This window comes from Suricata suricatta, chromosome 5 (genome assembly GCF_006229205.1).
Source record: "Suricata suricatta isolate VVHF042 chromosome 5, meerkat_22Aug2017_6uvM2_HiC, whole genome shotgun sequence".
Lineage (NCBI taxonomy): Eukaryota > Metazoa > Chordata > Mammalia > Carnivora > Herpestidae > Suricata > Suricata suricatta.
The window spans coordinates 129501776-129514206 of NC_043704.1; the positions used below are offsets into that span (position 1 = coordinate 129501776).

The following is a 12431-nucleotide window of genomic DNA, read 5'->3' on the forward strand; positions in this document are numbered from 1 at the left end:
CTGTCCCTCCCCTGGTTGTGCAGTCACTCTCTCTCTCTCTCTCTCCCTCTCTCTTTCAAAATAAGGAAAAATAAGTTTTAATAAAAAATATAAATAGCAAACAGCAGTCCTAGCTGAGATATGCTGCTTGATTATTTTCCAAAAGGGGTGTATTCGTCTTCCTTCTCGTCCTAAGTGTCAAAGCACGCGGGAGTTTCCATCATTTCCCCATACTAAGTATATAATCAAGTTTTTCAGTTTTCTTTAAAAGACTGCTTCAATCAAGGGACTTTCTCCATCCAAATTGCCACATAGAATCTGCGCTTTGGTTCAACTCAGAAACAAATACAGGCATCCTGCGGCCGCCTCTCCCTCTCCCCCTCTATTAAAAGTATGTGTTCCGTATGTGAAGCCACTTAACTTCACTTCTATGAAAGACCTACATTAGTACCAGATTTCACTAACCAAAAGAAATCCAAGGAGGATTTTTCACTTTTATGAAAAAAGGTGAAAAGTAAAAACAGCGCTCAGCATGTGTTCAGCATCGAGCCTTTACGGAGACAGCATGCACCCCAAGCAGTGAGAGGCCCCGCCCGCCAAGCTCCTTCCCCGGGGACCACACCCAGCATCTCCGCATCCAGCCGCCACAGATTTGAACTCTGGGAACATCCCTGCATCTCAACTTATTTTGTGCATTTCTTAGCCAGATATGTCCTAAGGTAACAGAGAAGCCTAGGAGAGATTCTTTTCGGGGGGTCTGGGAACACTCAGATATGTTCCCATATAAATTAATGGTAATTGTTTCTTCACTTACTCCATTTCCACTTCTGACTGGTTTCACAGGAACGCTGTTTTCCCACAGCCAAGGAAACTTGTACCGAGGAAAGATTGCCCTCTAGAGGTCTGTACTCTAATGGCACTTAGCAGCCTAGAATTTCAGCATTCCCAGCTATAGGCTTACGTAATTTGTGAGGGTGACTTCTATTACCCAAGTCTATTCAAAGACTATTCAGCACCCTTCTTTGATCTCGGAATGAGAGGAGAAACCACGTGGAACACAAGTGCAGTATTACATGGCACCACCTCAGAGCGTTCCAATCTGTGTTTGCACATACAGCTCAGGGATCTAACGTTCTCAGTTAACTCTCAGCTCAAGTCAGTGATGGAGACCTCTGAAAATGGAGAGTGTGAGGCTTTCCCCATGGCTGAGGTGCCACGTTACTGGACAGTTTGTCTAGTGGCCTGAGTTCTTTCCCGGCAGTAAAGCCTAGCCATGAGCAAACCACGGAATCAAAGCTCAATCTATATACCTTCCTTCCCATGACAACCAGGAACTCATGAGAACTTTGAAATGGTTTCTAAACTTCCCACCTTACAGGTGAGGAAACTGGGACCCAGATGGGTTAAGGGTTGCTTCCCGGCTATTCTCTTTGCTTAATTCCATAACTGATTGGCTATTCACAGGGCTCTCCAGTCTCAACTCACCCAAGAGAACCCTCTCAGTGGAGTTTGTCCAAAATAACTTTAATTAACAACAGGATGAAAAATTCTTGAAGCAAGGACTAACAGTTTTTTCGCCTAGCTACATACTAATGATCTTGTTACAAACTCAGGACCTGAGTTTACTCAGGACCTGGCCATCTACAAAATGGATGCAAATGAGTCACAATTCAGGGAAAAGAATCAATGTCCTAAGGCTTTCTCAAAGGAAGCAAATTGGAGTTCAAAAAAAATAGAGGTTGCTTTACAGTTATAAAGATTTTGCTGTGCAGACCTTGTTTCTGGAAATCTGGAATGACAAGATGTGAGGACTGAGGCACTCAGGTTACTTTAGTCATTTTTCAGTCATGAATTTTAATAACTAGGACACAAAAAACTCCAAATATGGCTTCCAACCAGTTAGCCACATTTTCAAAGTTAACAAGTCTTTTTCCTTTGGTGACGCCTTCTATCATAACACTTCCAGTCTTCAAAACCAGACAAGGAGCTTATCTCTAAAAATGGCTCGCACTCGAGTCACATCAATCAACACGGGCAGTGATGGGAAGCAGGCCGGCATTGTAATGGCCGGACCATCTTGTAAATCAAGGCATCATTATGAAATTGGAGGATTTTTAAACTGCAAAGATCTTAGGCATCGCTGAGCCTGATGCTTTCACTTTCAAGGGGAAGAAACCAAGGACAAAAGAGATAAAATAATCTGTATTGCTAGTGTTGTGGGAAATGACATTTTTTCAGGAAAAAAGAAATCACAAGAGAAGGACACCAGACTATAAGGATATAACTGGGGATTCGCCTACAGAGCTTTTGTCTTCCTGGGCCGTGGAGTCCCATAGGTTTGCTCTCTGGTTTTCAATGCCGATCATATGAGAATGCTCAAGCCTTCCTCACCAGCTAGCATCTCCAACACCACCACCACCACCACACCCCGCCCCCCACCAGCATTCCCAAGCAAATAAAGATTATCTTACCTGATGTCCACGCCTTCCTTTTTCTCCCTTTGGGCCTTGGATAAAACTATCTGCTCCAGGTTCTCCCTGAGAAAAGAAAAGCTTGCTTACCTCAAATGGACAGGAAAGATAGGAAAAGAAATTACAGGAAGTATGATTTTTAAAGGCATCAAAGTGTACCTTTTTAATTGTCTGATTTTGCTTAGAAATCCCAAATACCCAATGCAATTAAAGTTGCAAAGTCTTTAAGAACCCAAATGTTCTATAAGATGGGTCTCCTCACAAATCTCTTATTTGTTGCAATACTAAGATAGGCTGAACAGATGCCTCATTAATGAATAATTAATTGTTCTCTGACTTTGTGCCTAAGCAAACTGTTTATAAGCCCCTGGATTAAAGCAACTGAAATCCTTCACTCACAGGATCTCCTCTTAACCCAGGCTCTCCACGCTTTCCAGGAGGTCCAGGTGGTCCCGTCAAGCCCTTAAATCACAGGGGGAAAAATAATGTGTCACTTTAAAAGATCATCTATTGCCTAAGGGAAAGAGAACATTAAGAGGGAAAATGAGAATCACATTCAAAGAGCAATTTAGTACTTGAATTTTAAGGCATTTGCTGCCAAAGAGGTGAGGTTGGGATGCAGAAAAGAACATACTTTTATTAGAAGTTTCTGATACATGTGGCCCAAGGTATGCATTACCTCACCGAACCCTTACAACTCAGGAGTTACATACTGCATGCAAGAAACTTATGGCTCAGGGAGGTTGGACCCAGTTGTCCCTACCACCAAATTCCTAATCTTTGCACATCTCCCCGATACTCCTACACAAAAACACACATAAGAAGAAGAAGGCATTCTCTACCACAGACATGGGTAGCACTGGCACAGCAAGATGTCAAGAAAAAAAGGCAAATCAGAGAAAAATGCTTCTGGAGCTCCTACTCTGGAAGGGGAACGAGTGAAGTGAAGCAACTTGCCATAAGACTATGACATGATAAACAAACAGTTGCTTCTCTTAAAACCTGTGGTTAATGGTACTCTCTGTGTATGGTAGTTCCTACAGAGCCACAGCGTCAGGGAGGTCTCCCACTCCAGGAACCTTCCTCAAATGGGGTTATGTGCCGAGTTCCAGAGGGTATACGCCACACTCTGAGGATAGTGAAGTGGGACCCATCTCTGAGATATGGTTCTCAGACGCACAGGGAATGGAATGTTCTCTAGGCCGTTAAAAAAAAAAAAAGCCTCCTCATAATGTTACTCCTCCTTACCTCTTTCCTAGCCTGATATAATGGTAAAAGGGATTTAGTTAATTCTAAATTCCAACCCTACTGTTCATTTTACTAGCTAGGCAAAGTTCTGTGACTTCTCTAAGATGCAATATTCTCATTTGTAAAACTGATATACCCATTTTATAGGGCTGTTATGGAGACTACATGGAATAATTAAAATGCTGAGTACAGAGTCTGGCATTTGGTTATTATGACGTGCCCAACTTCTAGTCCTTCCTTTTTCTGACCCAGGCACTGGTTTCCAGAGTAATCTTCCAAACATGTACCTTTGACCATGTGTCTTCCTTGCCTAGAAACCTTCATTAGCACCTGATTACCCAATAGGAAAAAACCCAAACCCATCACAATGGCACTTAATTGACTCCAACCTGCCCTTCCAGACTTTCATCCCACTCTTTATACCTTTTATCTCACCCTCCGCACCTGCGGACTTGGAAACATTGTTTGTCCAAACTCACGCTGAGCTCCTCCAACTCTAAGCCTTTCCTTTTTCTTAGTCTAGAATTGTGTCTTAACAGGGTGTATGTCTCCCTCACAGAGGTCTATGAAAAATGCCTTGATTTCCCGTATTCCCTGGAATGCCAGCGTCCCCTCCTGCCTTGGGCACCATGATCAATTACCACAGGACCTTACTATGGAAGGCTGATCTCTTGCCCCCTTTCCTCCTCTGTTACCATCTGGTTGTTACTCATCTTTTAAATTTCACACCATCCTCACTCCGTTGATGCAGCCTTTCTGAATACACAGGCTGGATCAGATCCTCGTCATTTATCTCTCCTTCATACCCTTATCTCACCCATAATCTTACAGCTGTTTTGTGATTATTTCATTAATATCTTTCATTCCTCACTGAGGCTAGTTCTGAGGCACAGAAACTATGCCTGTCTTGTTCCCCATTCTAAAATTGTGCCTGGATTACCATAGATACACAGCAAATTTTGACTACTGTTCAGATGAAAAAATGTCACTCTAATTTAGATTCCTCTCCAAGTCACTATGCTCCCATTGATCCTTTATTTACACCATTCTTAAAGCCTTTATCTTATCCTATCTTGGATTATAGTTCTTCCAGTACAAATCTTATCTCCTACATCAGTGAATAAGCTCTTTGTTTGTCATAACCATGACTTATATATCTTTGAGGCCTTCTTTGTTATCTAGCAAAACACTTTATAGGTAGGAAGCCCTTGACCGGTGTTTATAGAATTTAACTAAATTCGACGGAAACTGAAGGCTCTCCAGTCTTGAGAGAAATGTGGTGTCCACTACCTTCTCTAAAATCTAATCCACAAATTGCAGGTTATCAATTAAACTCCCCTCAATAAAGAACCATTACTTGTGACTCCCTGTTTTACTTATTAGGAAATCAATATACGTGTTAGGGTAAAAGCATTACTCTAATTCCATGAGGGGTCCAAAAAGTAAAAAAAATATATATATTTTTAACATAAATAAAATTTACCTGCCCCCCTCATCTAACCCAATCAATCAACGGAAGCTGATTATAAGAGTTCTGAGATAGATCCTTCAGACTGGATTCTGTAATTGCTTAGTAATGCCTGCAATGGGCAGAGGGAGGGAGAGCTGCGGTAGATACACCGGGCATCTGCCTTTCCCTGCATAGAAATATTATTACCAGCATGAGGCAGTGAATGGTCCCCATCAAGCAGATAGTGCAAATAATGTACAGGAAAGGGATGTAGAGAAAGGAGAGAGCAAGCACTACAGGCTGACATGGTCAAGGAGGAGGAAGGAGAGGAGCTGGAAACTGGAGAAAAACTGATACTCAAATAAGCACTGAAGAGGAGGCAGGGAAAAGCCGCTCCAGGATGGGGTGCCTCGGTTGAGCCAAGACACAGGGGTGGGCATGCACATAAATCTTCAGGGTACAATGAGTAGTACAATCCGATTGGGAAGGACCCTTCCGGACTGAGAGTAGTGAAGGCCTGGGGTGTGGAACTGGATCACTGGTGACAGGGAGTTTTGCGGAGCCCTTGAGGTAGGACATGGTGATCACTGTTCCAAAGGCTGAGTAACCGGATTGCTATCACTTACTCCACTAGCAGCACAGGAGGGTCTCAACTAAAGATTCCAAAAAGCTAGTATTTATTGCCCTTTAACTCCCAATCTAGAACTTAAACGATTAGAAGATTCTTTCCCAGAACTTAAAAATAAACTGTCAAGGTCAGTTTATGCAATAGAAGCATGAGAGAAGAATAATTCTCACACTTTACCCGATTTCCTCTATTTCCTTTTTCTCCAGATGACCCTGGGGCTCCACGATCACCCTAGGAAAAAAAAACAAGAAATATACAAAGAAGCTTTGTATATCAAGTCACGGTGGGAACTTTTTCCATGTAGCTTCACATCCCAGCAAGAGCAGAAAGGGTACCACTCTGCTTGTATGTGACAGACTAGATTCCCTGAAAAATCCTCCCTTTGAAGAATCATATAAAATTCCATATAGCTAAGTTTAAAGTATTTTATATACATTAATGAGCTGGTAAAGAATAAGAGAAATTCTTAGAGTTCAGAGTAAAGGGAAAGTAGAAATCCGGAGAAGTAATAGCCATTGGCCATCCTAAGGACTTCTAATCACTCTGTGAGTGAGGTGTGAAAAACCAAAATCCCATCCATCATTTATTTTAAGTGATCTCAGTAGGAAGAGCCACCAGGTACACAGCAGAAGCAAACAACCTCAACTCAGGCCTTATGACTTCTCACAGCTGAAGTTCAATCAAAAATGAGTTTAAATCAAAAGTCACAATACACACAAGGGAGACCCCATGGTGGAGAAGTGAGCAGAAACCACAGGCAACAAAATTAGACTTGCAATGACCGTAGCTGTTGGAACTATCATATGCAGAATATAAAATAAGTGTTTTAATACATTTAAATAGGTTAAAAATGAGTAAAATAATTAGCAACTGTTAAAAAAGAGAGAGAGAGAGAGATCAAGCAAAATTGAGAAAGAGAACTTCTTGAAGTGAATATCAGAATAATTGAAATTAAAAATTCAATGGACAGGTTAAATAGTATATTAAACACAGGTGACATAAGGATTAATGAACTTGAAACTGAAGAAAGTGTTCAGAATGCAGCACAGGAAGACAAATGGAAAACATGAAAGAAAGATTAAGAGACATTAGGACAAATTTTTTCCAAAAGGAGATAGTAGAGAAAATGGGAAGGATAAAAATTTTTAAATGAGAATTTACTAAGGAGCTTCCAAAAATTATAGAAGGCACAAATGTTCAGATTCAAAAACCTAACAAGTCCCAAGCAGAATAAATAAAAAGAAACCCACACCTGGACACATTAGATTGAAACTACAGAACACTAGAAAGAAGGGGGAAATTTTTTTTTTAATTAACATCCAAGCTAGTTAACATATAGTGTAACAATGATTTCAGGAATAGAATTTAGTGATTCATCACTTGAATATAGCACCCAGTGCTCATCCAACAAGTGTTCTCCTTAATGCCCCTTGCCCATTTAGCCCACCCCTCCCAACAAACACCCCTTCAGAGACCCTATTTCTTTTCTGTATTTAAGAGTCTCTAACAGTTTGTCTCCTTCTCTGTTTTTATCTTATTTTTGCTTCCTTTAGAAGGAGATATTTTTAAAGCAGTATGATATTTTTCGTTAAGACTGCTGACAAAGGAAGAACAATTAGTTTGATGGATAACTTTTTTTTAATGTTTATTATTTTTGAGAGACAGAGAGAGATAGTGAGCAAGCAAACACAGGAGCAAGCGGGGGAGGGACAGAGGGAGATAGAGACACAGAATCCAAACAGGCTCTCAGCTCTGAGCTGTCAGGATAGAGACTGATGCGGGGCTGCAATCCACGAACCATGAGATCATGACCTGAGCCAAAGGCAGACACTTAACTGACTGAGCCACCCAGGTGCCCCCAAGAATAACTTCTTAACAGCAATAATGAAAGACAGAAGACAGTAGAAGCCAGAAGAATGTGAAATTACATTTTCAAAGTGCCAGAAGAAAAATCATTATTTCCCCAAGAACTATCTTTCAAGGAAAATAGTAGAGAGATTTTCAGAGAACCAAAAACCAAAAATGTTTACAAACGTCATTAAAGGAAATTCCAAAAGTTGTACCTTAGGCAAAAGAAACAGGATCTTTCATGTTCTTTTGAAGGCATCAGCAAAAGTAACAAATAAGGGTAAGTCTAGATAAGCAATGACTAACTAAAACAATAATAATAACAACTAATTGATAGAATTCCCAAAAATAAATGGGAAATAAAATTCTAGACAATAATATGTATTATAGAAGGCAGTTGATTAGAGTTAAGTTTCTAAGGTCCTTATATTTTGAGGATATGGACAAATAATAGATTAAGACATGGTTGAGTATGCATGCTAACATATCTAGACTATATCATGGAAAATATAAATAGAGAGTATAAATTTCAAACTAGTAGAGGGAGAAACATAGAATGAGAAACTTTCTATACCTGTTCCCCATCCAAGCCATCAACACCTTCATTGCCAGGATCTCCCTGTGGAGCAAAGAAAGACAAACTGGTAAAGGAACGAGGACCAGGTGTACATGACTACTGCTTTGATGTTAATATCCTCGCTAATCTATTTTTTTAGTTGGTAGAAGAATCTAGACCTTCCGAAATGACATTTATACACTGCATTCACATATTTAAAAAACAATGATTATTTTCGTTCCCAAATAGTTCTTGGCATTATACACTATTTTCCCTGACAGTTGTTTTTAAAGAGCATCTTTTTTTTTATGTTTATTTATTTTTGAGACAGAGAGAGACAGAGCGTGAGCGGGGGAGGGTCAGAGAGAGAGGGTGACACAGAATCTGAAGCAGGCTCCAGGCTCTGAGCTGTCAGCACAGAGCCCAACACGGTGCTCGAACCCATGAACTGTGAGATCATGACCTGGGCCGAAGTCGGACCTTTACCCAACCGACTGAGCCACCCAGGCACCCCTCCCTGACAGTTTTGAATGCTAAAGGAAAAAAAGGATAAGAAAAAAAGAAACTCAAATTTCAAATGGGTATAAAGACTTCTTTTTTTGACTTTTGCACTGGCAACAAGTAGTAACTCTTAAGACTGAATACAACATTTCCCTCTGGTTGTCTACATGTTAAAGATGATCTGGAGCACTTGGGTGGCTTAGTCAGTTAAGCACCTGACTTTGGCTTACGTCATAATCTCATGAGTTTGTGATTTCAAGCCCCTCTGTTGTGCTTTGGGCTAACAGTTCAGAGCCTGGAACCTGCTTCTGATTCTGTCTCTCCCTCTCTTTCTGCTCCTTCCCCTATGTGCTCTCGCTCTCTCTCAAAAATAAATAAACATTCAAAAAAATTAAAGATGGTCCTTTTGTCATTGACATTTTTTAACTTAAAAAGGCAAATATGCCTGAATTGATTTGCATAATGGAAACCTAGAAGAGCCCAGATTAAGGAGGAATTAAATGGGAGTGTGTCCACATTATGCATTTGGGTAGACTTACAATAAGAAAAGTCCTTAAGAACTGAAAACTTGAAGCTAACTGGATAAGAATAAAGACGGACAGTTGTGTAGTAATGTCTCCTTGAATATTCCATCACTTCCAACTCATGAGGCCCTCATTTTGCCAACTATCTCAGAATGACAGTTAACATATTTATTATAAAGCATCTTTTGAAAAAAAAAGAATCCAGAGTTTTACAAGCCAAATAAAATGCATACTGTGCATGTGAAATAGTTGATTCACTCCTACTACATACATGAGGAAACCAAGCTTCAGGCACTTTTTTTTTAAACCAAAAGACAGCAGGTTAGTGTATGAAAATAAGCATACTGAACTTTCATACTAAAATTATGCAATATATTTGCCACAAGCCATACGGGTGAATCAGTGGTATCAGGAGACATGAGTCAAGAAGTTCTCTCATTCCTTGTCTGCTCTGTCCATCACTTTGTAACCACTCTCAAGGATAATATGGGGAACAGAATGGGTACCTATAAAAATATTTCCTGAGTGCACAAATGAGCAAATGGATACTTTGCTTTTGAATCTGAATGTAAAGTCATTCTCTTATTGTGCCAGCTCCTTTCCTACGGACCCTGTCCTGGCATCCATCTCCTATTTGATACTCACCTTGACCAGACCCCTCCCTACCACACCTTGAATTCAGGACCAACTCTTTCAGAGCATCATGTGATGAATATGGTGGCTCAATTATTATAGAATTAGCAGGGCATGAATGTTATATATGTCCCTGCCTTAAACATGAAGTGCATACCTTACAAATAGCCATTTATTGGCAAAGCAGTTTGGCTGTCAATATCGTCTGACATATCCCCTTGTCGAAAAGTTTTGAGGCTCACCTCACTCAAGCAAAGGAAAAGCAAGTGACTTGTTACTGTTTCCCACAGTAATTGCTCTCCAGTTTAAGAAGAGTAAGGAAGATCACCTACCTTCTCTCCAGAAAATCCTCTTGCTCCCTAAAATTGGGAAAAAATGAAAAGAATTGAGTTTGAATAAGATTTCTAAACCTTTGTTTCTCTTAGGACACCATATATTCCCAAATTCCAAGAAAAGGCAATTACTTAGCAGATCAAAATGAAGATTTCTTCTCCAGCAACTATAATGGACATCATAGCATCCTGATTACTACTGCTCCCTTTGAGTGTGACTTGGATGAAATCACATTGGTAACTCCTCACATAGCAGGGGTGAGCAGGAAATGGCAGTGACCTGCCAGTTATTAATAATAGGAGAATCATATTTTTTTCAAACAAAAGTGAGAGTACACTGGCTAACAAGCACGAGAAGGCTTCCAGCAACAACAGTACAAAATAATCGAAAAAGTAAGTTGTTAGAGCATACAGAATATGGTCACTTTGGTCAGAAAAACTCTCCCTAGGACTCTGAGTTGTAGAGAAATTTTTCTAGCCTTCTTAAAGAAGATTCTCTAATCCTGGAAGGTTAAGAAATATTTATGAAACCACTGAAAAGGAAGCCCCACCCATTATTGCTGTAGGCTTTAAAATTTCAGTGTTCTCAAACCCCTTCCAACTGCCAGAACTATGCCTTTTCCTGAGGGGTTTTTCTGGTACCAGAGCCTGTCCATACGCAAGACAGGCCAGAAGTACTGGGGAATTAATATCCACTGGGAGCAGCTTGCAGCTAAGGCTTGATACGATTTGGTGCATAAATACCCCAGCTCTCTCACCCTCTTGGGTGGGATAACATTGATGTGCATGTTCGACACTGGCTCACACAGTTCCTTAGCAGGATGAGCCTCTATCTACCCACAGTGGTAATCTAATTAAAATCATACCCTTCTTAGGCCACCTTCCTTCCCTAAATTCTCTCCTGTTTTGATAGTATTTACTGAGATCCTTTCCCTATAAATTATTTGTACTTGACCCCTTTTCTCAGGCTCTACTTCTGGGAAGCCCCTCGTCTGAGAAGGAGCTAAGATGCTATGTTGAAGAATTAAGATTTTCCTCAAACTCAAGGGATCAAACAGGGATAGGGAAAGAATTCCACAGCTCAAAGTCCACACTCACCTTAGGTCCTCTCACACCTGGGCATCCTTCCTCACCTCGGGGTCCAGGAAGACCTTGCGGGCCTCTTTCTCCCTATGGAATAAAAATACACAAGAGGAAAAAGTAAGCAACTATCTCTATCATCACCCAACTGATTCAAATCAGCAATAATGACCGTCAGAATGACTAAAATATTATGCTGTCCTTCCAATCTCTTCTACATCCTCAAAGACCTGATCAGATCACTTGTAAGGTAATGTTTATCTGTCAACTGATAAAGCCAAGTCATACAAATCCACATTATCTGTATTTTTGACCAATTCATTCAAGCCACTTGAGAATTCAAACAAAACAGGAGGTGTGTCTGAACATTGCTGCAGGCATCTAAAATTGGATGAAGGTTTCCTTGTGATTCCACAAAGAATAAACCACTATTTAACTCTTTCTCTTCTAAGGTGAAATCCTGCCCATTCCTAAGGTGTAGACCATATGTCACCTCCTCTTCTGAGAAGCTTTTTCTGTTACATTGGGCATTATTACCAGTTTCTGTGTTTCCTGCAATATGGAGAGCTTCTAAGGAGACAAGGACTCATTTATCTCTGGGATTCCAGCGCTCAGAACAGTGTCTGGCAAATAGCAGACATCCACTCAGAATTTGAAGAATGACTTCCTAAATTATATTTGTGAATATAACCTTTTGATTTAGGTATTGGATAGGGAAGGGAATGATAGATAGCATGCCTTTTGCCAAAATAATTAATTATAAATTAGAAAGTACTGTATAGTCCATGAGCTTTCATCAAGAGTCTACAAATATAATCTCACTTTGATTTAATAACGTTGGATAACTTAACCACGTAAGTTGCCCAGGACAGTAAAAGAGAACATGGTAAAGTGAGAAGCACTTTGGATCAAAAAGGAAAGGTCTTGGGTTCAAGTCCTAGTTCTGCTTCTAATTTGTTTTGTGAGCTTAGATAAGTACATGACTCTATGAGTTATAATTTTCTTCATTTATAAAATATGGATCTGGGTAATACTTATTCTGCCCATTCACAGGATTGCTGTGTTGCATGCATGAGATACTATATTGAAAGTACTTCACAAATCATACAGATTGGACAAATGAGGTGTTTTATACTTGGACAGCAAGAGATAATGAGAAAAGCAGAGGTTGTGGCATCAGA

The 12431-nt window shown here is 40.1% G+C and overlaps 1 protein-coding gene across 1 annotated transcript in view; it reads right to left on the reverse strand.

The window, feature by feature from the left end:
* The window catches only part of LOC115292847 (collagen alpha-4(VI) chain-like), a 105090-nt gene that overhangs the window by 56589 nt on the left and 36070 nt on the right, over window positions 1-12431 (reverse strand). Inside the window, 6 exon segments of the mRNA XM_029940832.1 lie at window positions 2451-2516; window positions 2850-2912; window positions 5954-6007; window positions 8199-8243; window positions 10171-10197; window positions 11269-11340. Coding sequence (XP_029796692.1) covers window positions 2451-2516; window positions 2850-2912; window positions 5954-6007; window positions 8199-8243; window positions 10171-10197; window positions 11269-11340 — 327 coding nt within the window.